This window comes from Mirounga angustirostris, unplaced genomic scaffold (genome assembly GCF_029215605.1).
Source record: "Mirounga angustirostris isolate CCGP_5_RB_7025 unplaced genomic scaffold, mMirAng1.0.hap1 SCAF_9, whole genome shotgun sequence".
Classification (NCBI taxonomy): domain Eukaryota; kingdom Metazoa; phylum Chordata; class Mammalia; order Carnivora; family Phocidae; genus Mirounga; species Mirounga angustirostris.
In genome coordinates, this window is record NW_026991717.1 from 4,029,833 (window position 1) to 4,051,597 (window position 21,765).

The window sequence follows — 21,765 nt, forward strand, 5'->3', positions numbered from 1 at the left end:
AGGATTTTATAATAGGTATTTTTGGTAGCTCTGTCTGTGTTGAGTCAGGCCACCAGAGCCCAGAGGACCCAAGAACCTTGGTGTGGGCCTTGTCCAGCAACACTCCCATCGTACGGATAGTTCTTTTCAGCTCTTAGCTGTATATCCTCATTAATATGGCTAATAGGGGGGCGCCTGGGTGGCTCAGCCGTTAAGCGTCTGCCTTTGGCTCAAGTCATGATCCCAGGGTCCTGCGATCGAGCCCCGCATCAGGCTCCCTGCTCCGCGGGAAGCCTGCTTCTCCCTCTCCCACTCCCCTTGCTTGTGTTCCGAACCTCTCTCACTGTGTCTCTCTCTGTCAAATAAATAAAATCTTAAAAAATATATATATATATATATGGCTAATAGGCCTCTGAGGTCGGCAGAAACAGATCCCCAGCCCTTTGTAGGCAAAGGCTCCAAGGCATGGAGCTGAAGGTTCTGTGGCTTAATGGAAAGGAAGACCTAAGTCAGCTGAAGCCAGTTGTAGGTTTTACTGCCTCCCAGTGGAAGATGCTCAGTGAGGGGCAGGGAGCGCAGGCTCCCCACCTCTGCATCCAGAGGGACTCTTTTTAACACAGGCAGAGCAAACTCAGTTCGTATTTTTTTATAAAGGATTACTTAGGGGACGCCTGGGTGGCTCAGTCGGTTAAGCATCTGCCTTCAGCTCAGGTCATGATCCCAGGGTCCTGGGAACGAGTCCCACATCAGGCTCCCTGCTCAGTGGAGAGCCTGCTTCTCCCTCTGCCACTCCCCCTGCTTGTGCTCTCTCGCGTGCTCTGTCAAATTAATTTTTTAAAAAGATTACTTAGAACAAAATCCAGACTCCTTGGCCTGTCCCACAAGATCCTATGCAGAGTGCTCTCTCCCACCTCTCTGACCCACGTTTTCTACGGTTAACCTTACTAACTCACTCCATCTACAGACTCCTTTTCTGTTCCTAAGCACTCAGCCTCTTCGTGCCTCAGAGCCTTTGCACTGACTATGCCCTCTGCCCTAAAACACTTCTTCCCTCTCCACTTCTTCACTGGCTCCTTGGTGTCCCTTGGATTCAGTTCAGCTCTCGCCTCTTCAAAAGTCTCCAACAATGACCTTATCTAAGGGGCACTTACTTATACCCCTAGCCCTCCATGCCACCCAGTAAAATTGCTAGCATAGCTTTCGGTTTAGTTTATTCATAGCACTACCTTACTCTGAACTGGTACTGTTTATTGTTTATTTTCTGTCTTCCTCTAGATTGTAAGTCCCTGGAGGGCAGGGACCTCGTTGGTCTTGTTCAACACTTTAACCCCAGAGTTTAGAACAGTGCCTGGCTCATTAACGTTCAGTAACTGTGTATTCATGTATTATAAGTGAAGTTCCTTTGTGGTGTGAAACTTCACTGTCCTTATCTGCAGAATGTGGATGATAATGCCTGACTCCCAGAGTTGCTGTAGGAATTAAATGAAACCATAAATGTTAGTGCCATATACTGATATTTCAATATAGAACCTACCTCCAGTATCCAGATTAGAGACCACCCTGACAGCCCGTGAGTTCCTCAGCTTCCTCATCCATAAAATGGGGACAGTCATACCTGCCTCCCGGGAGGTGGTGATGAAGAAATGAGACCGTACAGGGGCCTGCTTAGTGCAGTACCTCACACGCAGTGAAATGCTCAGGAAAGCTCACCAACTGTGACTTTGGGAAAATTACGAATCTTCCGTAAATATAAGTTTCCTGGGAAGAATGCCCTCCTCACAGCCGCGTAGTGAGGGTCGAATGAGGACAGCTGTGAAAGCTTGCCACCACATGAAAGGCCAGGTGCTGTAAGAACATCCAGTCTCACCATTGGACTCACAGTGTCGAGGAGAACTTTCTGTGATGGTGGGAGTGCCCTGTATGTCCACCGTCCAGTATGGTGGCCACGAAACCACGTGTGTCTGCTGAGCACTTGAAATGTGGCTGGTGTGACCAAAGAATTGAACTTTTCATTGTTTCATTTTTATTAATTTAAGTTTAAATAGGCTGGGTGCCTGGGTGGCTCAGCCGGTTGAACATCGGCCTTCAGCTCAGGTCATGATCCCAGGGCCTCTAATTTTTCTTCTTCCTCTTGCATTCTATCCCTAAGACTATCCCCCTGAGTTTATCCTCAGGGATAGGAAAATATCTGCATGCGCTAAAGATGAAATCAGCTTTAAAGTGGACGGTTTTTACTCTCAAGCTCAAGCATTCAGATCCGGTCAGAGGCCTTGCACCATCCAGCCACGGATGTCTAGGCATTGACCCCGCTGTGTGTCTGGGCCGGCGGCTGTCAGTATCTCCCCAAATGGAGGGTAGACCAGGGGTGTCTGCAGAAGGAAGTGGGACCCTCGAGCTTACCTAAAAATGAGGTCATAACTTTCCATCCCACAGACTGCAAGTCACGGATGCATCCGTCACATACTAGGTGTGTCAGTAACTTCTGGATGAATGAAGGAGCAGATGATAGCTACAAAAAAAGCAAACCAGAATTTTGAATGTTGATTCGTAGCACATCAAAGTGACTAATAACAATTCGGAAATAGTCTGATTAAAATGAGTGCATAAAAAGCAATAATCATGTCTTGATGAGTTCAGAATGTTGTAAACATCTGCTTTATGTTTCTGAAGAATGGAACAAGTGTTAGGATTCCAGGGGAAAGGATGTAAGTTTTAAGAGTTTTCCATATTGATTTGCATGAGTACTTTTCGTCCTGTAATTAGAATTTTTTTTGGTTTGATTTCATTTTAGAAGTTTTAATTTGTCTTTAGATAATGGTGCTATAATTTTTACCACACCATGGAATTCTGATATGGGTAGAAAAACTCAAGGGCCTTAATACTGGAAGTTTTCTGAGGCACCGTAATTAGCTTTTTTTAGCTCATAAATAATTCCTCCGAGATTTATTTCCATGGATGTTTAATGAGCTTTATTAAGCCTTATTCAAATAGGTTCATATAGAGCCACATGAATATTTCTAATAAAACAGCATTCATACATTGAATTTATACATAAAGCTGCTTAAAATTCTGTCCCCAAACTAAAAGCTGCGAAAACTGAATAGTCAGGTTCGGCCAGTGGGTCTCAACTGGAGGCAGTTTTGCCCCACGGGCATTTGGCAATGTCTGGGGAGGATTTTGGTTTTCACAACTGGAAGAGGGAGAGGCGTTTCTGTGGTGTCTGATGGGTAGAGACCAGGGATGCTGCTGGTCATCGTACAATGCCCAGGACGGCCACCGCAAAGAGTTACGTGACTCAAGATGTCAGTCATCCTGGAGTTGAAGAACCCTGAGTCAGGTGTCAAAGAGATACAGAAGAAGTGAGTTTCAATCTTAGGCGATGAAATGTGCTTGGGCTTGTTCCCTCTGTAGCTTTGTTGTGCTGGGCCTGAGATGGGCTCACCCAGAGCTTCCCGGGGCTTTGCCCGAGCGAGAGCCTCTTAAGCAAAATCTTCAGGAAAGCAAGAAGTGTGTGCTCCCGGACATCTTTCTGTGCGTGAAGCGGGTCCTATTCTCTGAATAAATGAATGTGAGTTCACTCTGTGTTGTTCCAGCGTCTTGCTTGCAAACAGCGAATGGCATCTTGAGGGACAGGGTCCAAAATAAGGATTTTTTTTGTCCTTTTAAAAATTTCCTTTAAAGCAGTCATATTTATCAAAATGTAGGTTGTGAAATATTCCAGAGGCTTAGTACAGAGTATGCTGGGAGCTGTTGAGAATACAGATGGCTGGTTCCTGGGTCAGCTGGTGTTGAGAGTCACAGGGTTGTTTGAGAATCTGGACAGCACGTTAGGTATGCTACCGACAATGGGCCGTTCTTGTTGGGACCGCGTGTAATAGAACTTAAACCAGTACTCGTTTTTATCTTTCCAGTCAAAGGATATTATGTCATCATGTGCATAGGAATCTAGATGTATGTGTTCAGTACAGAGGAGTAGAATCTCTATAACCGAAAGGCGAAATAATTTCTGGCACAGTATTTCTCAATCTTTTCTTCATTAGGAGACTGGATTTTTTTTTTTTTTCCCTAATTGTGCCTCCCCCAGTGAAATTTTAGTATACCATATACTGTGTTTCTGTTCATGTATATGTATCTGTGTTTTGTACGTAAAGTGATTATTTTTTTTACCTCCCCCCAAGAACTAGTTTTCACCCCACTGGAATGATACCACCCCTGATAAGAGTGCATGCATTATTACAGTAAGAGGTGGTTGTGATCACAGGGACTTCTTTGTAGGATATTGCATGGCTTTACAAAGAGCAAAGACGTTTTCTGTTTTCTGATACATGTTTTCTCTTTTCTGTGTTGTGATCCTTCTGGAAGGGATCAGGAAACACCATTACTCTCTGCTGCATACCTCAGTTATGAGCAGCCCTGTTCCTTCACCTGAAAATCTCATCTAGTTGCTCTGTTCAGGCCCATGGTAACCCGAAAGGAATCATAAATAACCGTCACATCAGGGAGATTTTAGCCTGTATTCAAGCAAAGTCACTGATTGGGGTGGGGGACTTTATTTTTTAGAACACTTTCAGATTCACAGCAAAATTGAAAGTAAAGATTTCCCATACACTCGTGTCCTCACACATGCATAGCCACCCTATTATCCACATCCCCCACCGGAGAGTTGTCACATTTGTGACAACTGATGAACCTACATGGACATGTCATCATCACCCAAAGTCCGTGGTTTACCTTAGAATTCACTCTTGGTGCTGTACATCCTACGGGTTTGGACAAATGTATGATGACATGTCTCCGTCATTATAGTATCATACGGAGTATTTTCACTGCCCTAAAAATCCTCTGTGTTCTCCCTGACCCCTGGCAAGCACTGTTCTTTTTACTGCCTCCATAGTTTTGCCTTTTCCAATGCTGCAGTCATATAGTGTGTAGACTTTTCAGATTGACTTCTTCCACTTAGTAATATGTACTGAAGTTTCCTCCATGTCTCTTCATGGCTTGGTGGCTCATGTCTTTTTAGCGCTGGGTAATATTCCATTGCCTGGATGGACCACAGTGTACTTACCTATTCACCCACTGAAGGGCATCTTGGTTGCTTCCAAGTTTTGGCAATCATGAATAAAGCTGCTGCTATAAATATGTGCATGCAGGTTTTCGTGTGGACATACGTTTTCAGCTTCTTTTGGTAAATACCAAGGAATGTGATGGCTGGGTTGTATGGTAAGAATATGTTTAGTTTTGTAAGAAACCACCAAACTGTCTTCCAGAGTGGCTGCACCATTTTGCATTCCCGCTAGTAGTGAATGAGAGTCTCTGTTGCTCTCCTGATGAGCATTTGGTGTTGTCAGGGTTCTGGGCTTTGGCCATTCTAACAGGTGTGTAGAGGACTGGCTTTTTTTTTTTTTTTTTCAGTAATATTTCTATTGAGATATAATTTACTGACTATAAAATTCATCCTTATAAAGTCTATAACTGAGTGGTTTCACTATATTCACAGAGTTGTGCAACCATCACTACTATGTAATTTTAGAACATCTTCACCTTAAAAAGCAACTCTGGTCAAAATTTAAAACATCTGTACTTCAAAGGACACCATGAAGAAAGTGAAAAGATAATCCAAGGGCAGGAGAAAACATTTGCAAATTATCTGTTAAGGGACTTATACTAAGAATATATAAAGAACTCTTACAACTCAAAGCTAAAAGACAAACAGCCCAGTTAAAAATGAGCAAAGCCATCCGAACAGACGTGTCCCCAGGGAAGACCTACAAATGAATGGTCAATGAGCTCATGAAAAGATGCTGATCGCCATTAGCCATTGAGGAAATGCACATCAAAACCACAGTAAGATACCACTTCGTGCCCACTAGGCTAGCTCTTTCAAGACAGACAACAACAGTGTTGGGAAGGACATGGAGAAATTGGAACCATCCTACATTGCTGATGTGGATGCAGAAGAGTGCGCCGCTTTGGAAAAACCGTTTGATGGATTCTCAAGTTAAACAGAATTACTATACAATCCAGCAGCTCCATTCCTAGGAAGACCTAGAAATGAATACCTATGCCCATCATAAACATGTACACAGGGCTCCTTCTTTTTTTTTTCACCGTATCATTATTTTTAATGTCCAGCATTTACAATACGAGGGCCAGAGCTTTCTCCCCAACTCAAGTTTATAAATTCTCAATTGGCTTGTGAGGCCAATAGGGATACTTCTTCTTATCTAATTTGGTTTCTGGAAAGACTTCATTCAGGTCTTCAATGGTCATCTGATCAAATGGAATTATGTTCCTCATCTTCTCCAGCTCTTTTTCATATTCCTCAATCCTGGCCTTTGAGAGAGACAAAAACTCGGCACAACTTTTCACATCTTCTTTTTCTTCAGCATCCACCTGAACAGTATATTTATCCTCTGGCACAGGAACCTTCAGGGCATTAAACTTCTTCTCAAAGGCATCTACCAAACCAGCCTTCACCACATTGGCCTTGTAGTAAGCCCAGTCGATAGCAGGTGGTTTCTCAGGGAGAGTAGCCAACCTGGAGGTAAGGGTCTCATTGCAGGATTTCAGGGAGTTAGCAGTGGCCTTCTGGTTTCGGGGTATGATCTCCCCAAAAGCTACCCAGTCAATGGATTTTAGAGCAAGTTTTCACGCAGCCATCTTGAGATCCTTCACCGACCCCGGCGGCCCAGAGACCACAGCAGCAAGGAACGGAACTGGGTCCCACAGGCTCCTTCTGCAGGTGATGGAAATGTTCTAAAATCAGATCGTGATGTTTGCACAACTCTGTGAATATACTAAAAATCATTGAATTGGATACTTTAAGTGGGTGAATTGTGTGATATCTGAATTGTATCTCAATTTAAAGCTATTTTTTAAAAGATGAAAACAAACAAAAATAACAATATTCCTCCCCCCAATGCCACCCATTAACCGTCCCTCCTCACTCCTGCCCACTCCACGCAGCCCTGGTCACCGCTAGGCTGCTTCCGGCCTCAGTCGATTGACCTCCTCTTGACATTTCATGTGAATGGAATCCTACCACCTGTGACTTTCTTCCTTGGTTTATTTCACTGAGCGTGTTTTCAAGGTTCATACATGCTGTAGTATATGTCAGTACTTCATTTCTTTTTATGGCTGAATAGTCCATTGCATGGATACGCCCCATTTTGTTTATCCATTCATCAGTTGGTGGACACTGGGGTGGTTTTCAGTTTTTGACTATAAATAATGTAGCTATGCCCATTCGGGTACAAGCTTCTACGTGGGCCTGTGTTTTCATTTCTTTTGGGCGCATACCTAGGGGTGGAATTGCAGGGTCACATGGTAACCTCACGTTTAACTTTTTGAGGTACTGCCAGACTGGTTTTCCAAAGTCGATGTGCCATTTTACGTTCCCACCGGCAACTGATTTTTTTTTTTTTAAGATTTTATTTTTATTATTTATTTGACAGAGAGACACAGCGAGAGAGGGAACACAAGCAGGGGGAGTGGGAGAGGGAGAAGCAGGCTCCCCGCAGAGCGGGGAGCCCGACACGGGACTCGATCCCAGGACCCTGGGATCATGACCTGAGCCGAAGGCAGTCGCTTAACCGACTGAGCCACCCAGGTGCCCCTCGGCAACTGATTTTTAAGTGAAGACTAGTCACATTCTCCTTAAAGTGAGTTTCCCAAGTCCTGGGACAGAGTGTACCCTTTCCTGTCCCCACACGAGGCCACAGAGTCCCTTAACTGACAGATGGAGGTCCCCCCCAAACACGCACACCCCAGTTCAGGGAGGCTCTTCTGGGAGCTTCACTGATGCAGCTCCCCGGGGGAGCTTTTTCTCAATAATACATCACATTCCTCAGACCTCTATCCCCTTTGGAGGAATTCGTCTTAAAAATGCATGGGAAGCTTTGTTCTCAATACCAGAACTTAGCCGACACGTACCTTTGTGTATTCTCTTTCCGCCGAGTGAACGTGAACGTGCAGCTGGGCGTGCGCACGGGTCCACCCGCCTGGCCGGGCCTCGGCAGCCACGCAGCCCAGGGGGTGGAACCCGGGAGTCGTCCTCAGTGTGGTCGGCCTCGGCATGTCCTCTGTCCATGTGGACTTTTAGCCTCGGCCCACGTGGGGAAATAACTGTGTCCACATTTGGATGATTCTCCATTCAGATCATTCTCTCTCACTTGTTCCAGGACGGTCCCCGTGTAACTTTCGGGGGCGACTGCTTTGGTCAACTTAGAGATTGGTGAAGATGTGACTGTTCACCCTTTCTGTGCTCTTAATAACAAGCAAGGGGGCACCTGGGGGGCTCAGTCGGTTGAGCATCTGCCTTCGGCTCAGGTCATGATCCCAGAGTTCTGGGATCGAGCCGGGAGTCAGGCTCCCTTCTCAGCAGGGAGTCTGCTTGTCCCTCTGCTTCTCCCAGTACCCCCCCCCCCGTCGTGTGCTTTATTTTTTCTATAAATATTTCACTTTTTTAAAGATTCTTATTTATTTGTCAGATAGGGGGAGAGAGCACGCGCACAAGCAGGGGGAGTGGCAGGCAGAGGGAGAAGCAAACTCGCTGCAGAGCAGGGAGCCCGATGCGGGGCTCGATCCCAGGACCTTGAGATCCTGACCTGAGCTGAAGACAGACGCTTAACCGACTGAGCCACCCAGGCGTCCCTCTCTCTCTCTCTCTCTCTCTCTTTAATAAATGAATAAAATCTTAAAAAAAAAGATTAACAAGCAAGATACCTCTGTCCAGAATATTCCCACAGAGCGTGCTGATGGTCCCTGGCCCCCTGCCGCGCGCAGAGCCGCTGTGGGATGTGTTCGCCAGTCGCTCTTGGGTCCGGGGTCCGGGGCCTCCCGCCTGGGCCTGGCACGGCGTGGGCACACGCTGCCCCGTGGACGTTACCGGGCCGCGGCCCACGGCGGGTGTTGCGAGCGCGGCCGGGCCCCTGCGCACCACTCCCGTGCTCGCGGTCCGCGTTCTCTCTTGCAGGCCATCGGCTGCACCCTGGACTGTAGCTGCCAGAGTTTCAAACCCGGGAAGATAAACCACCGCCAGTGTGAGCAGTGCAGACACGGATGGGTGGCCCATGGTAACCTTATTTTTCCTCCTCCTCCCTCGGCCCCTCGTGTCCCCTCTGAATGACTTAGAGTAAATCGCGAACGGAGCTCATGCCTGAGAAGGACAGCCAACACGTGGGTGTCCCCGCTCTTGCCAGCCGCCAGGCTGAGAGCTTTCTGTATGGTCCCTTTTTGAAGCTTAAGGACGCTGCATGGTGGGTGGGGTCTTGTCTTAGCCCCGCTCTGCAGACAGAGAAGCAGGGGCTTCGGGGCGGTCCTCCTGCAGCAACAGAAATGTCCTGCGTTGTCCTAACGCAGCAGCCTCCAGGATTGCCGGGTAAAATGATTACTTTAGCCTACGTATGTCCCGGTGAATATTTTTAGGATAAACCTATCCCACTTACTCCCTGTTTATGTGAAATCCATGTTCACATTTCACCGGGCATCCTGTATTTTTTTTTTTTTTTTTTGTAATGGTTAAATAAGATACACTTTAAATTCCAGCCTAGAGAAATATCTTTTTTTTTTTTTTTTAGGTTTCGTTAGTTCTTTTTATTTTTTTTAATTTTATTTTGTTATGTTATGTTAATCACCATACATGACATCATTGCTTTTGGATGTAGTGTTCCATGATTCATTATTTTCGTATAACACTCAGTGCTCCATTCAATACATGCCCTCTTTAATACCCATCACCAGGCTAACCTGTCCCCCTCCCCCCCTCCCCTCTAGAACCCTCAGTTTGTCCCCGTATTTTTATTTGCTGATCCCACACTTAGCCCCATGTGGCTGCTGAATACTTGAAATGTGACCAGTGGGACTCTGAAGAACTGAATTTCTGATTTTATTTAATTTAAGAAATAAAATAATTTAAGAAAGTAAAAATAATTCCATAAAATTAAAAATCTAAATCTACAAAGCTGTGTGCAACCGAGGACTGTCGCATGGGACAGCGTAGATTTTGGCAGCTTAACTGGCCAAGCCTGACAGCCAGGACGTGGCAGACGAGGGGACGAACCCAGATCCATCCGATCCCCAAGCCCCAGCTCTTCACCAGCAGACCCTGTTCTGCCCGATTTTTCAGCCTTTTGATTCATGTGCCTGCCACCTTTGTCTTTATCCCTTTTCCTTGCACCTGCCCTACATGGGGCTGTTTCTCACCCCTTAGGGACAGGGACGGGAGAAAAGAAGTCTCAGGCCAGTTCATTTTATTTTAGAAATTCCTGTGAATAACGTAGAGCCTGGTAGCTGTTAGGATTGTGAGCCATTTGCCTATTCCCGTCGGAAAACATAGCGCTAGCCCACCCCCGTGCAGTGTTTCTCTGAGAAGTAAAAATCTTTATGAAGGGTGTTTCTTCGATTTGATTTTTCAGCTCTGAGCAAGCTGAGGATCCCCCCCGTGTATCCCACAAGCCAGGTAGAAATTGTCCAGCCCAATGTGGCGTTTGATATCAGCAGCCTCATGCTCTACGGGACCCAGGCCATCCCTGTCCGCCTGAAAATCCTATTGGACCGGCTCTTCAGTGTGCTGAAGCAAGATGAGGTGCTGCAGATCCTGCACGCGTTGGACTGGACCCTCCAGGATTACATCCGGGGATACGTGCTTCAGGTATGGGGAACATGGGCACGGTTCTCCTGGAATGTCTTCTCCAATCCACGTGCGTGTAACTGGTGTAACCCGGTTGCTCCAGCCGTGGGCAGGCATCCTTTCGTAATGGCTTGAACCCCCACCTGATGTTCTGGGAAGAATCTGGTGCTTTCCTTGATACCAGTGAAACTTCCAGACACGGGAGCATGGACATATTCTGTGATCTGGGTATTATCACTAAGCCGACTGTCCTACAGTGAAGCCTTGGCCCCCGGGTTACTATCCGCAGGCCACCTACGGACACAAGACTGAGGGTTTGGGGGTGAGAGGAGCATATGTTCCAGAAGCACATTGCAGAAGCTGGCCTTCCTTCCCAGGCTCCGTCACCCTGTGATGCGTCTGTGTTCTGGCTCCTGCTTGTTCTCTCTCCCCTTGATTCCCCTTTGGCCTCTTCACGTGTTCTCTGCATCCCTCCCTTGTGCCTTTAGCCCCTTCTCCCTGTCTGTTCCCTTGCAGAGTAGTCTTACGTCCTTCTAGACCTTGTCATGGAGGTAGGCCCTCGTGTTTCATATCCACAGGCAAAGAACATAATTTCCTGGGACGAATTATATCATTTCTGCGACGTAGGGAGCAATGACAGCTTTTTTTTTTTTTTTTACCCCTTGACACTCTACTAGAAAATGTCAAAATTTCAGTGAAATGGGGGGATGAATATACTTCCAAGACTAACATGCACTTGAGTCTTACCCCAGGTAGGCCATGTCATCATCAACACAAGCACTTAGTCTTTTATCAGCCTGGACCCTCTTCCAGTAAAATTTCTCAGGGCAGGTGAATTATCCCCATTTTCCAGTTGAAAAAGCCAGAGGCTCAGAGTGCTTCTGAATCTTGGCCAACGGCATTCAGGTCGTAAGTGGCAGACCCAGGATTCGAACCTGTTTCTTTTTGACTCTGAAGCCCATGATCATCCTGTGGAGGCGCGTTTGCTCACCTCGGGTGCAGGACCCCCAGCAGGCTAGAAGCAACCTTTTATGTAGGGTAGCATTATGATCTTACATTATGACATAGATCAATATTTAATGATCCTAATAATCTTGCTTTCTAGTGTTAGGATTAAAAATATGGAATCGATTACCTTGAACCTCTAGTGCATCAAAAATTTATGACGTTACATCCCTCATCATCTTCAAAACTCTTCCATGCATTGTGAAAAATCTCAGTAGGCCATCAAATACATGTTCTGTGATAAAATATTTATTGTAGTTTTGGGAAAAGTTAGGCCTTGCTAGAGTTTGAAAGATCTCCAACACGCCAGTGTAATTAAAGCTCTGCTTTTTGAACACGGGCGGTAGATCGATACGGGTTCATTTGTTTTCTGATGTTAGTTGCTGGGGAAGATTATTAACCTTGCAGCAAATAAATACTTGAGCTCTGTCTAGGTCTGACTGCTCCCTCCCTCCTTCTGAGACCTAGAAGTGACTACTGTTCAAACGATACAGATGTTCATTTTATAGTGGGGAAAGGTATGACACCGGATGCAAGACAACCAATTGGTTTGAAGTAAGATGGAAAAGAATCACTCAATTTCCCTTCGGCCGGAGTCCTAGCATTTTACTGCTCTCTTTTAGAGCACTGTTTACATTCGTGCAGTTGGTTTTCCGTGTAGGGTTTCTGGCCCAGGAGAGTAGCGTGAGTGGGGGGCTGGCCAGAGGGGGTGTCACCTTCTGATACTCACGTGTGCTAGTGGAGGCCCCGACCGTATGACCCCTTCTAGAGAAGAGGGTGCGGAGTAGGAAATTAATTGCGCTTCACGATTCTGGTTTAGGATGCGTCAGGAAAGGTGCTGGATCACTGGAGCATCATGACCAGTGAGGAAGAGGTGGCCACCCTGCAGCAGTTCCTTCGCTTTGGGGAGACCAAGTCCATCGTGGAGCTCATGGCGATCCAAGAGAAGGAGGAGCAGTCCATCATCCTCCCGCCGGCCGCGGCGAACGTGGACATCAGGGCGTTCATCGAGAGCTGCAACCATAGGAGCACCAGCCTGCCCGCCCCTGCGGACAAGGGGACCCCCAGCAGCCTGCACCCCTTTGAGAACCTCATAAGCAACATGACTTTCATGCTGCCCTTCCAGTTCTTCAACCCCGTGCCCCCCACGCTGATAGGGTCGCTGCCCGAACAGTACGTGCTGGAGCCGGGGCAGGACCAGAGTCAGGAGCCCAAACAGGAGATGCACGGCCCCTTCCCCGGCGGCGGCTTCTTAACCTCCAGTCCCGCGTCATTTCAGGCGGAAAAAGAGCCGTGTCTAAACTGCCCGGACACGGTTCCCAAAAAGGAAGACGGCGCCCCTTTGAGTGATTCCAGCCCCTACAACATTGTCACTAAGCTTGAAAGGACACAGTTGTCCCCCGAGGCCAAAGCGAGGCCCGAGAGGCACAGCCTGGGCGCCAAGAAGGGCCGCGTGTTCTGCATGGCGTGTGAGAAGACCTTCTACGACAAAGGCACGCTCAAGATCCACTACAACGCCGTGCACCTGAAGATCAAGCACAAGTGCACCATCGAGGGGTGCAACATGGTCTTCAGCTCCCTGAGGAGCCGGAACCGCCACAGTGCCAACCCCAACCCCCGGCTGCACATGCCCATGAACAGAAACAACAGGGACAGAGACCTGAGGAACGGCCTGCACCTGGCCGCCTCGGGGGGCTACGAGCGCCCGGGCTTCCCGGCCCCAGACTGCAGGCCCCTGCCTGGCTACGCGGCGTCCGGGGACGACCCGGGGGGCCAGCCGGCCTTCCCGAGCGTGGGGCAAAACGGGGTGCTTTTCCCCAACCTGAAGACGGTGCAGCCGGTCCTTCCTTTCTACCGCAGTCCGGCCACCCCGGCCGAGTTGGCGAACACCCCCGGCGTGCTCCCTTCTCTCCCTCTCCTGTCCTCTTCCATCCCAGAGCAGCTGGTTTCAAACGAAGGCCCGTTCGATGCCCTTCCCAAGAAGAAATCCCGCAAGTCCAGTATGCCCATCAAAATAGAGAAGGAGGCCGCGGGGGTAGCCAGTGACAAGAGGCACGCTCTCAGCTCAGACGAAGACGCGCCCCTGCGGGTGGCCGGGGATGACGAGCCCGAGGCCTGCAGCCCCCGGTCGTCGGACAGAGCTCCTGGGGCGCGGCACGCACAGTCCGGGGGCCCGGGCGCGCCCCTCCCGGAGGGGGAGAGGGTCTGCCGTCTAGACTCAGGGACGGAGTCGAGTGGAGCCACGAGCAGGACCCCCGAGCGGGCCACACGGCCCTCAGAGAGGGCGGCTGAGCAGAAGCCGGCCCTGACCGCCGTGCCAAGGGAGCCGGAGGCTGGTGGCCGCGAGCCTCGCCTCACAGCCGGGACAGAGCCCTGTGTCCCCTTCCCTGACTACATCCACCTGCAGCAGCGCCTGCTGGCTGGCGGGCTCTTCAGCGCTCTGTCCGGCGGAGGAATGGCTTTTCCTTGTTTCGAGGACGCCAGGGAGCAGGAACCCGTGGGTCAGCACGCGTTAGGGAGGCAGAAGGAAGACACTCGCTTCCAGTGTGACATCTGCAAGAAGACCTTCAAAAACGCTTGCGGTGTGAAAATGCACCACAAGAACATGCACGCTAAAGAAACGCACGTGTGCACGGTGGAGGGCTGCAGGGCCACCTTCCCCTCGCGCAGGAGCAGAGACAGGTAAGACGCATCTTGGCCATCATTTCTTCCAGAGCCGTGATGCCGAAACTCCAGCATGCACCCGAATCTCCGGGAGGGTTGCTGAAAACACACCCTTCTGAGCCCTGCCCGTAGAATTTCTGCTTCCGCGGGTATGGGATGAGGCCCGAGGGTTTGCGTTTCTGAGTTCCCAGGTCATACTCTCCTGCCATCCCAGGGACCACGGCTTGAGAAACACTGCTCTCTACATCCGCATGCTGGAATTTTCAGTTCCAGATCTAAACGCATTTGACCACAAAACCTGACCTTTTAAAGCACATGAGGCTGTGGGTTGTCTTGTTTTTTGTTGTGGTGGTGGTTTTTTTTAAAGTCTCCCTTTGTGTGGATTTTTTAAATTATACATTCAGTGCAGAAATACTCGTGGATTTATTACGGGGACATGAACAAAATAGTAGAGTTTATGCGTCACTCTGCCTTTCTCAAGTCTGAGAAACCCTGAATTCGGAAACGTGTCTGGCGCAGATGGTTTGGGATAAGGAATTATGAACTAGTCTCACATGGAGGGGGGGTTAAAGCATCACCAAAGACAACAAAACTTGTCTACTTTTCCATTTTATGATACGAAGCCCATCAAATGAAACGTTTTCTCTTACGTCCAGTTAACCAGCTACATTCGCAGGGAAGAACAACTGTGTGGTTGGAGAATGTTTCATTATTAAGCAATCAGAGAAGAGAGGCACTCATTAGCAGGTTACTTCGGGGGTTGTGATGTTGGTTGAAAGCTTGAGAAGTCTTTGGGTGGGGGGCATTCATGAGCCCCACACAGCGTCTCGCTGTTTGCCGAGCGCCCAGGCGGAGAGAGTCGGTCATCACTCTGGGACACAGCACCGGCCCAACTGCCTTGTGCTTTTCTTCATGAACTCAAGTCCCATCACCCCAGCCTGGGAAGGGGAGGACACGTATAACCCAGAGGTGACCCCCGGAGGCTTTAGGGGAAGGACTAGCTCTCCCAAGAAATGCAACGTGAAATATACCAAATGGTTTGCAGAATGGTAAAATGTTACATTTGCTCAGAGGAGCTTGACTTGATGCACTTGGGCGAGAACATCCTCCCATTGAGCTAAGAGGATAGAGCATGGGTGATATTAGTTAAAACTCCTGTTTCTGTTGCTGGCATGTTGAACCAGACCACCAGGGTCCCCAGATTAGCAAAGCTGTCCTTCTCCTTCGTCCTCCAAGAGGAGAGTTTGTTCATGAACGAGCTCTGTGTTGGAAGAAGAGACAGTCCCATCAATCGGATCATCCTTGATACTTATAATACCATTCTGGCCTACAGTGTGCACTAAATTAGAAGGCATATTGAATTTAACACTCGCCTTTGTCTTATATTTATTTTTTCATATATTTAATATTTTCTTATATTCTGAGCTATTTGTAGACACAGGTCTTCTCCCCCACCACAGGAAAGCATCTTGAATTCTAAATTTAGACTACTAGTTCTGGTGGTCTAGAACTTGGAACTCATTTTACCTAGAACTTGATTAAAATGGCAGCATTTTATCTTATTTTATATATTTTGAAGATTTTATTTATTTATTTTGACAGAGCACACAAGCAGGGGGAGCTCAGGCAGAGGGAGAAGCAGAGTCCCCGCGGAGCAGGGAGCCCGATGCGGGGCTCGACCGCGGGACCCTGGGATCACGACCCGAGCCGAAGGCAGGCGCTTAACCCACTGAGCTGCGCAGGCGCCCCAAAATGGCACCATTTTAAAAAGAGCTTTGTGGGCAGGCCGGGGGCCACCACCCTTTCTCCGGGCCAGCGATGAGAACTGTGTTATCAGGACAGGTGTCTTCCCCTCTTGAATCTGATGCCAACAGTAGTCAGTAGGAGCCCGCAGGAAGGGACTGGGACGATGCCGCGGATGCTTATTTAGCCAAAAAATATTTAAAAACCTTCTGTTAGGTGCTGTGGACACAGTCCCTGCTCACAAAGGCCAGTGGGGGAGACAGAGCAGTAAATAGGCGTTGACGGTTGATTGCAGCAGCCGCTATAATGGGAGAGAGAGACTGCTGTGGGCACGCAGTGGGGGCCCCTGACGAGACTCTTCTGAGAAGTTAGGGAGGGCTTCCTGGAGGAATAGGCATGACTAAACCAGCAGCTCTCAGACATTTTGGTCTCAGAGCCCCTTTTACAAATTCTTAGAACTTCAGGGCCCTCAAGAACTTGTCTATTTGGGTTTATAAGTTATCGATGTTCATTGCATTAGAAACCAAAACAGAAGAAAATTAATATTTATTTCATCACTTAAAATAATAAACCTATTATATGTTAACATACATAACATGAAAAACAAGGGGGAAAAAAAAACCGTACATAACATGTCATGAAAAATAACCCCGTTTTCCAGCACAAAAACTCCGTGAGAAGAGTGGCTTTGTCTTACATTTTTGCCAATCTCTGTAACGTCTGGCTTAGCAGAAAACAGTTGGTTTCTCACATCGGCTTCTGCCTTCAGCCTGTTCCAATACCACATGTCACGTAGCCTCTGGAAAACCACGGTAGGCTCATGAAGGAACGACAGTGGAAAAGATCATGTCTGAGTATCACGATGATGAGATGAGTTTTGACTTCAGGGCACCCCTGAAAAAAGCTCAGGGACCACGAGGGGTGCCCAGACCCTACTTTGAGAACCACTGGCCTGACGAGGCCAAAACGGAGGAGGAGGAGGGGGTGGGGATGGGGATGCTCGGCATCAGCAGTCCTGATAGCAACAGGAAGCCTGGCACGTGGCCCAGAGGGTTTTGCATTTGTGGTCGTCACTGGTTTTAGGAGACGTGGCACCTCGGGAAATGCACCTAACCCTCCAGGGCTTAAGGAGAAGGTTGGAGGATCCCACAGGTTCACTTCTGGTGTTCCTGGGGGACTCAGGCCCAGAGCTTTGCTTTGTTGTCTCAGGGACCTTCCTGTGCAAGGTTCCGGTAAACGTGTCTGACTTTTTTTCCTACCACTTATGTGCCAGGACCTGCGTGTCAATCCAGTGTCTGGTTTTCTGCCGACACATACCTGCCCCTTCTACCCAGAACGCCGACATAATCACAGGGCGGAGCTGCCATTGATAAGAGTTGTTTGCACAGTGGGTGATCTGGGAGCACGGCTCTGATTATGTCCAGAGAAAGAATGTGTAAGGGATAGAAGAGAGACGTGGAATAGCAGATTTGATACGTTTTATGAAATAAGACTGAGTTTCCCCCCACCCCACCCCACCCCAGCCCACCCCCACTGTGTCTTTGGAGGTTTCAAAGAGAAAACTCGATTCTTAGTTATTTTGGTGGGGGTGTTTTTCACCTGGTGGTCCTGGCAGGCATTCTGATCTGTACGGGTGGTGGGGGAGGTATTTTCTCTGTTTGGAATCGCTTTCCTATCACCTTTAAGCTCATACCCTCGCAGTTAGGGCTATTTTTGCCAGTCCGAAGTCAGCAGGGGATCTGCCAACATTGATTGACAAGTTACATCCAAATGATATTGTGTGAGCAAGAATGTGTCGTGATGGATACTCATTATCTGCCCTTCAGGAATAATCAGTGGGTAGAAGATTGGTGGTGGGTTCAGTGCTGCATTTGCAAAACTCCTGTCTGGTTTATTGTGAAACGTTGCAAATATGAACTGAACTTAAATTCTCTCTCTCTCTCTCTCTCTCTCACACACACACACACACACAATGTCTAGCCAATCAGATTTTCTCCCCTGTAGCACTTCTGTGGTCATGTGAGTGTGAATGCTGTAGACCCTGATGCCACATAGAAAATTTTAAATTTTCTAGGAACCACATTAAAGAAGTATAAAAAGACACAGGCGAAATAAGTCTTAATAATGTATTTTGTTTTAGTCAGTCTATCCAGATATCATTTCTGCGTATGACGCAGCCGTGTTTCAGGTGCTCACTCGTCCTGTGGGAGTAGCTATCCTCCTGGACAGTGCCGCTCTAGAGGGTATTTCTTGGTTTCATTGCAATAAAGTCCTCTGCTTAACTTATGGGGACGAGTGTTCTCTGGGATCCCCTGGTTCCAGGGTCCCAGGGGAAGTGACCTAATTGGAGTAGGCTGGCCGTCCTCAGTAGATGAGGTGCGGGAAGTTACATGTCCGTCACATGGTAGAAATTAAGAACTACATATTCCCAGCTTCCAGACGGCCGGCTTTCCTGGCCAGTGCTAACTTCCGACAGGCAGTGAACAGCCCTGGGCCATTGTCCACTGGACACATATTTCATCCCATCCCCTCTATGGTCACTCCTTCCACGCCACAAGATTTTTCTGGTATCTACCTAGTGTCTCCACTCGGAATGATGACTGTTTTTACAACAACAGCCCAACCCACCGCTAACCATGTTTTCACTCTTGTAGACACAGTTCAAACCTAAACCTCCACCAAAAAGTGTTGACCCAGAAAGCACTCGAGAGCCCCGAAGACCATTTCCATGCGGCTTACCTTCTGAAGGACGTGGCGAAGGAGACCTTCCAGGATGTGGCTTTCACGCAGCAAGCCTCCCAGACGTCTGTCATCTTCAAGGGAGCGAGTCGGATGGGCAGCCTGGTTTACCCGATAACCCAAGTCCACAGTGCCGGCCTGGAGAGCTACAACTCGGGTCCGCCAAGCGAGGGCACCGTCTTGGATCTGAGCACTACCTCGAGCATGAAGTCGGAGAGCAGCAACCATTCCTCTTGGGACTCAGACGGGGCCAGCGAGGAGGGCACCGTGCTCATGGAGGACAGCGATGGGAACTGTGACGGGCCGAACCTTGTCCCTGGGGAAGATGAGTACCCCATCTGTGTCCTGATGGACAAGGCTGACCAGAGCCTCGCCAGCCTGCCTTCTGGGTTGCCCATCACGTGTCACCTCTGCCAAAAGACGTACAGTAATAAAGGGACCTTCAGGGCTCACTACAAAACCGTGCACCTCCGGCAGCCCCACAAATGCAAGATCCCAGGCTGCAACACCACGTTCTCATCTGTCCGCAGCCGGAACAGACACAGCCAGAATCCCAACCTGCATAAAAGCCTGGCCTCCTCTCCCGGTCATCTATAGTAACAAGAGGGCGGACCGAGTCCGTGAGGAGAAGCGTTTACCCTAATTCAGGAGTGATAAGGGCTCTCATTTTGTTTAATAACGTTTGAGGCAAGCCGGGCAAAAGGTCTTGGAGTTGACTTTCTCGTCTTGTGCGGCGGGATGAGCAAAAGACAAGCCTTGTAGGAAGTCAACTTTAGGGGGCTGCCCTTCCTTGTTTTTTTTCTTAGCCCCAGGGGTTTTTCCCTGACATAACAAACACTGGCAGAAACACGGTTTTTTCCCACATTTGTTTACACATTCCCCGGGAGCGCGCCAGGTCTGCAAATTGACCGGGGGGCCCAGGACCTTGGGGCAGCTTGAAGTGAAGGGTCAGCTGAGTGTCCCGGGGAAGCAGACGGCCACCGCGGGTGAGGAGCCAGGCCCCAAGATCACATTTTTTCAGTTCCTGCTTTTAATGAGTCTGAAATCCAGACTCGGGGTTGGGAGTATGGCTTTTTGAGACTATGCCTCCGTTTGGAGAGGAGAGTTGCTTTTACTTTGTGTCTTCCCCTTCGGGGGTGTCATGGACCTTCAAGGAGCCCCGAGAGGAGGCAGGTGGGTTTCCAGCACGCAGGAACAAAGATGTTACGAGGATGTCTGTGCTCGCTGCGTGGCAAGCATTCAGGAAACCTAGTGGTCTTCAATTTAATTTAAAATGACTTTGGTAATATTTAATTTGTGTTTGTTACGTGAGTCATTGGGGTGAGTGCAGACGTGCCACAATGTGACCTCTGGGTCTCTGCTCGAGGGCAGAGCGAGGGCCGGCCTCAACTTGAGAGCGGCTGCCCGTTTCCATTCGGTGAACCTCGGAGTCTGGTCATTTCGGTCCCCTGTGGAAGGAGTGCAGGACCACCTGTAAATACTCGGCCGAAGCGTTTAGAGAATGCGGTTCTGATCTTCAGTTATCACTGGGTCCCTCAGCCCTCCTCCTTTTATAAATGCGTAAGGTTAGGAACATTCCAATGTACACGGTAGAAGAAAAGTAGGGCAGGACTGCCATACCATACGTCTTAATATTTAACTTATTCTGAAATATATTCCACACCATGGTACACATTTGCTATTGTAAAAAGGGAAGTTTCATCGGTCCTGTGAAAAGAGACCATCTCTTGAAATTTGGCATTTACGGTACTCGGGAGGGAGAAATTGACTTCTCGTTAAGACTTCAGGTGAACCGTCTTTTAAACTCACAGTGGATTTAAGTAATGAAAAACATCCTCAAAGAGAATTGGGGGTTATAAGAGAGAGGATTCCTCCGGCCCAAGGGTGAAAAAAGCCAACAACCTGTTATGGATTGTTTCAGCGTTTTGTTTTGTTTTTTTTAATAAATGTGACGACACTTGGTCTTGGCTTAAAGTAAAGATGTATCTTTCCACTGTTTTGTTACCCAGCTGTTTATTATTCCAGTTTGCCCAAAGTGGAACGATTTGTATACAAATGAGTTTTCTATGATTTAATAAAAATGTATGCCACACGTTTTTGTTTAAAGAGGCAAACATTCGGAAGACCGGTTTTGTCGGATGCACGGCGTGGTGTGAGGACACTGCAGTCATTCACACGCACACAAACGCGCTCGCGTGAATTTACGGAGCTGGAAACCCAGGGTGGGCGGGTGGGCACAGAACAGCATCGGTAAGTATGGCCACGCGGAAACAGGGAGGGCAGGTTTTAATACGTTCCAGAGGTGGGGAGTGGCTACTTGATGGGGAGGAGGGGCTGGCCATCAATTTATTATTAAGAAAAATACAAAACAAAGTGATTGTTGAAAAATTCCTGTGGTGTCAAAGATAAGTCTTCCAGGCGGTGCTGGAAGTCGAATGCAGTGAGCGATTTCTGCTGCTTTCATTCTTAAACGTGCAGGGTTTGGGGTTTTTTTTATTTTTAAAGATTTTATTGTATTTATTTGAGAGAGAGAGTGAGGGAGAGCACATGAGCATGGGGAGGGGTGGAGGGAGAGGGAGAAGCAGGCTCCCCGATGAGTGGGGACCCTGATGCGGAACTCGATCCCAGGACCCTGAGATCATGACCTGAGCCGAAGGCAGATTAAGTAACTGACTGAGCCACCCAGGTGCCCAGTTGCAGGGGGTTTTTTTTAAGCCAGTTTTTATAATTGATCTTTTAACTTCCTCACCTCTTTTACCTGCCCTTCCAATACACAGATAAAAGCATGATTCCCTTGAAGGAAAAATAAGAGGAAAACAGAGAGGGAGACACACCATAAGAGACTCTTAAGTCTAGGGAGCAAAGCGGGGGTCGCTGGAGGGGAGGGGGGTCAGTGGGGGGATGGGCGTTAAGGAGGGCACGTGATGGGATGAGCACTGGGTGTGATATGTAACTGATGAATCCCTGAACTCTACCTCTGAAACTAATAATACAATATATGTTAA

At 48.3% G+C, this 21,765-nt stretch overlaps 1 protein-coding gene and 1 pseudogene across 1 annotated transcript in view; one reads left to right on the forward strand and one right to left on the reverse strand.

Moving 5' to 3' along the window:
* Positions 1 to 20,841, forward strand: part of BNC1 (basonuclin zinc finger protein 1) — a 28,237-nt gene extending 7,396 nt beyond the window's left edge. Inside the window, exons 2-5 of the mRNA XM_045901842.2 lie at positions 8,954 to 9,053; positions 10,395 to 10,630; positions 12,435 to 14,296; positions 18,676 to 20,841. Coding sequence (XP_045757798.1) covers positions 8,954 to 9,053; positions 10,395 to 10,630; positions 12,435 to 14,296; positions 18,676 to 19,357 — 2,880 coding nt within the window. The 3' untranslated portion in view covers positions 19,358 to 20,841. The remainder of the gene's footprint in view (positions 1 to 8,953; positions 9,054 to 10,394; positions 10,631 to 12,434; positions 14,297 to 18,675) is intronic.
* On the reverse strand, positions 6,083 to 6,703 carry LOC123862251 (ATP synthase subunit d, mitochondrial-like; annotated as a pseudogene).
* Positions 20,842 to 21,765: the final 924 nt, after the last annotated feature.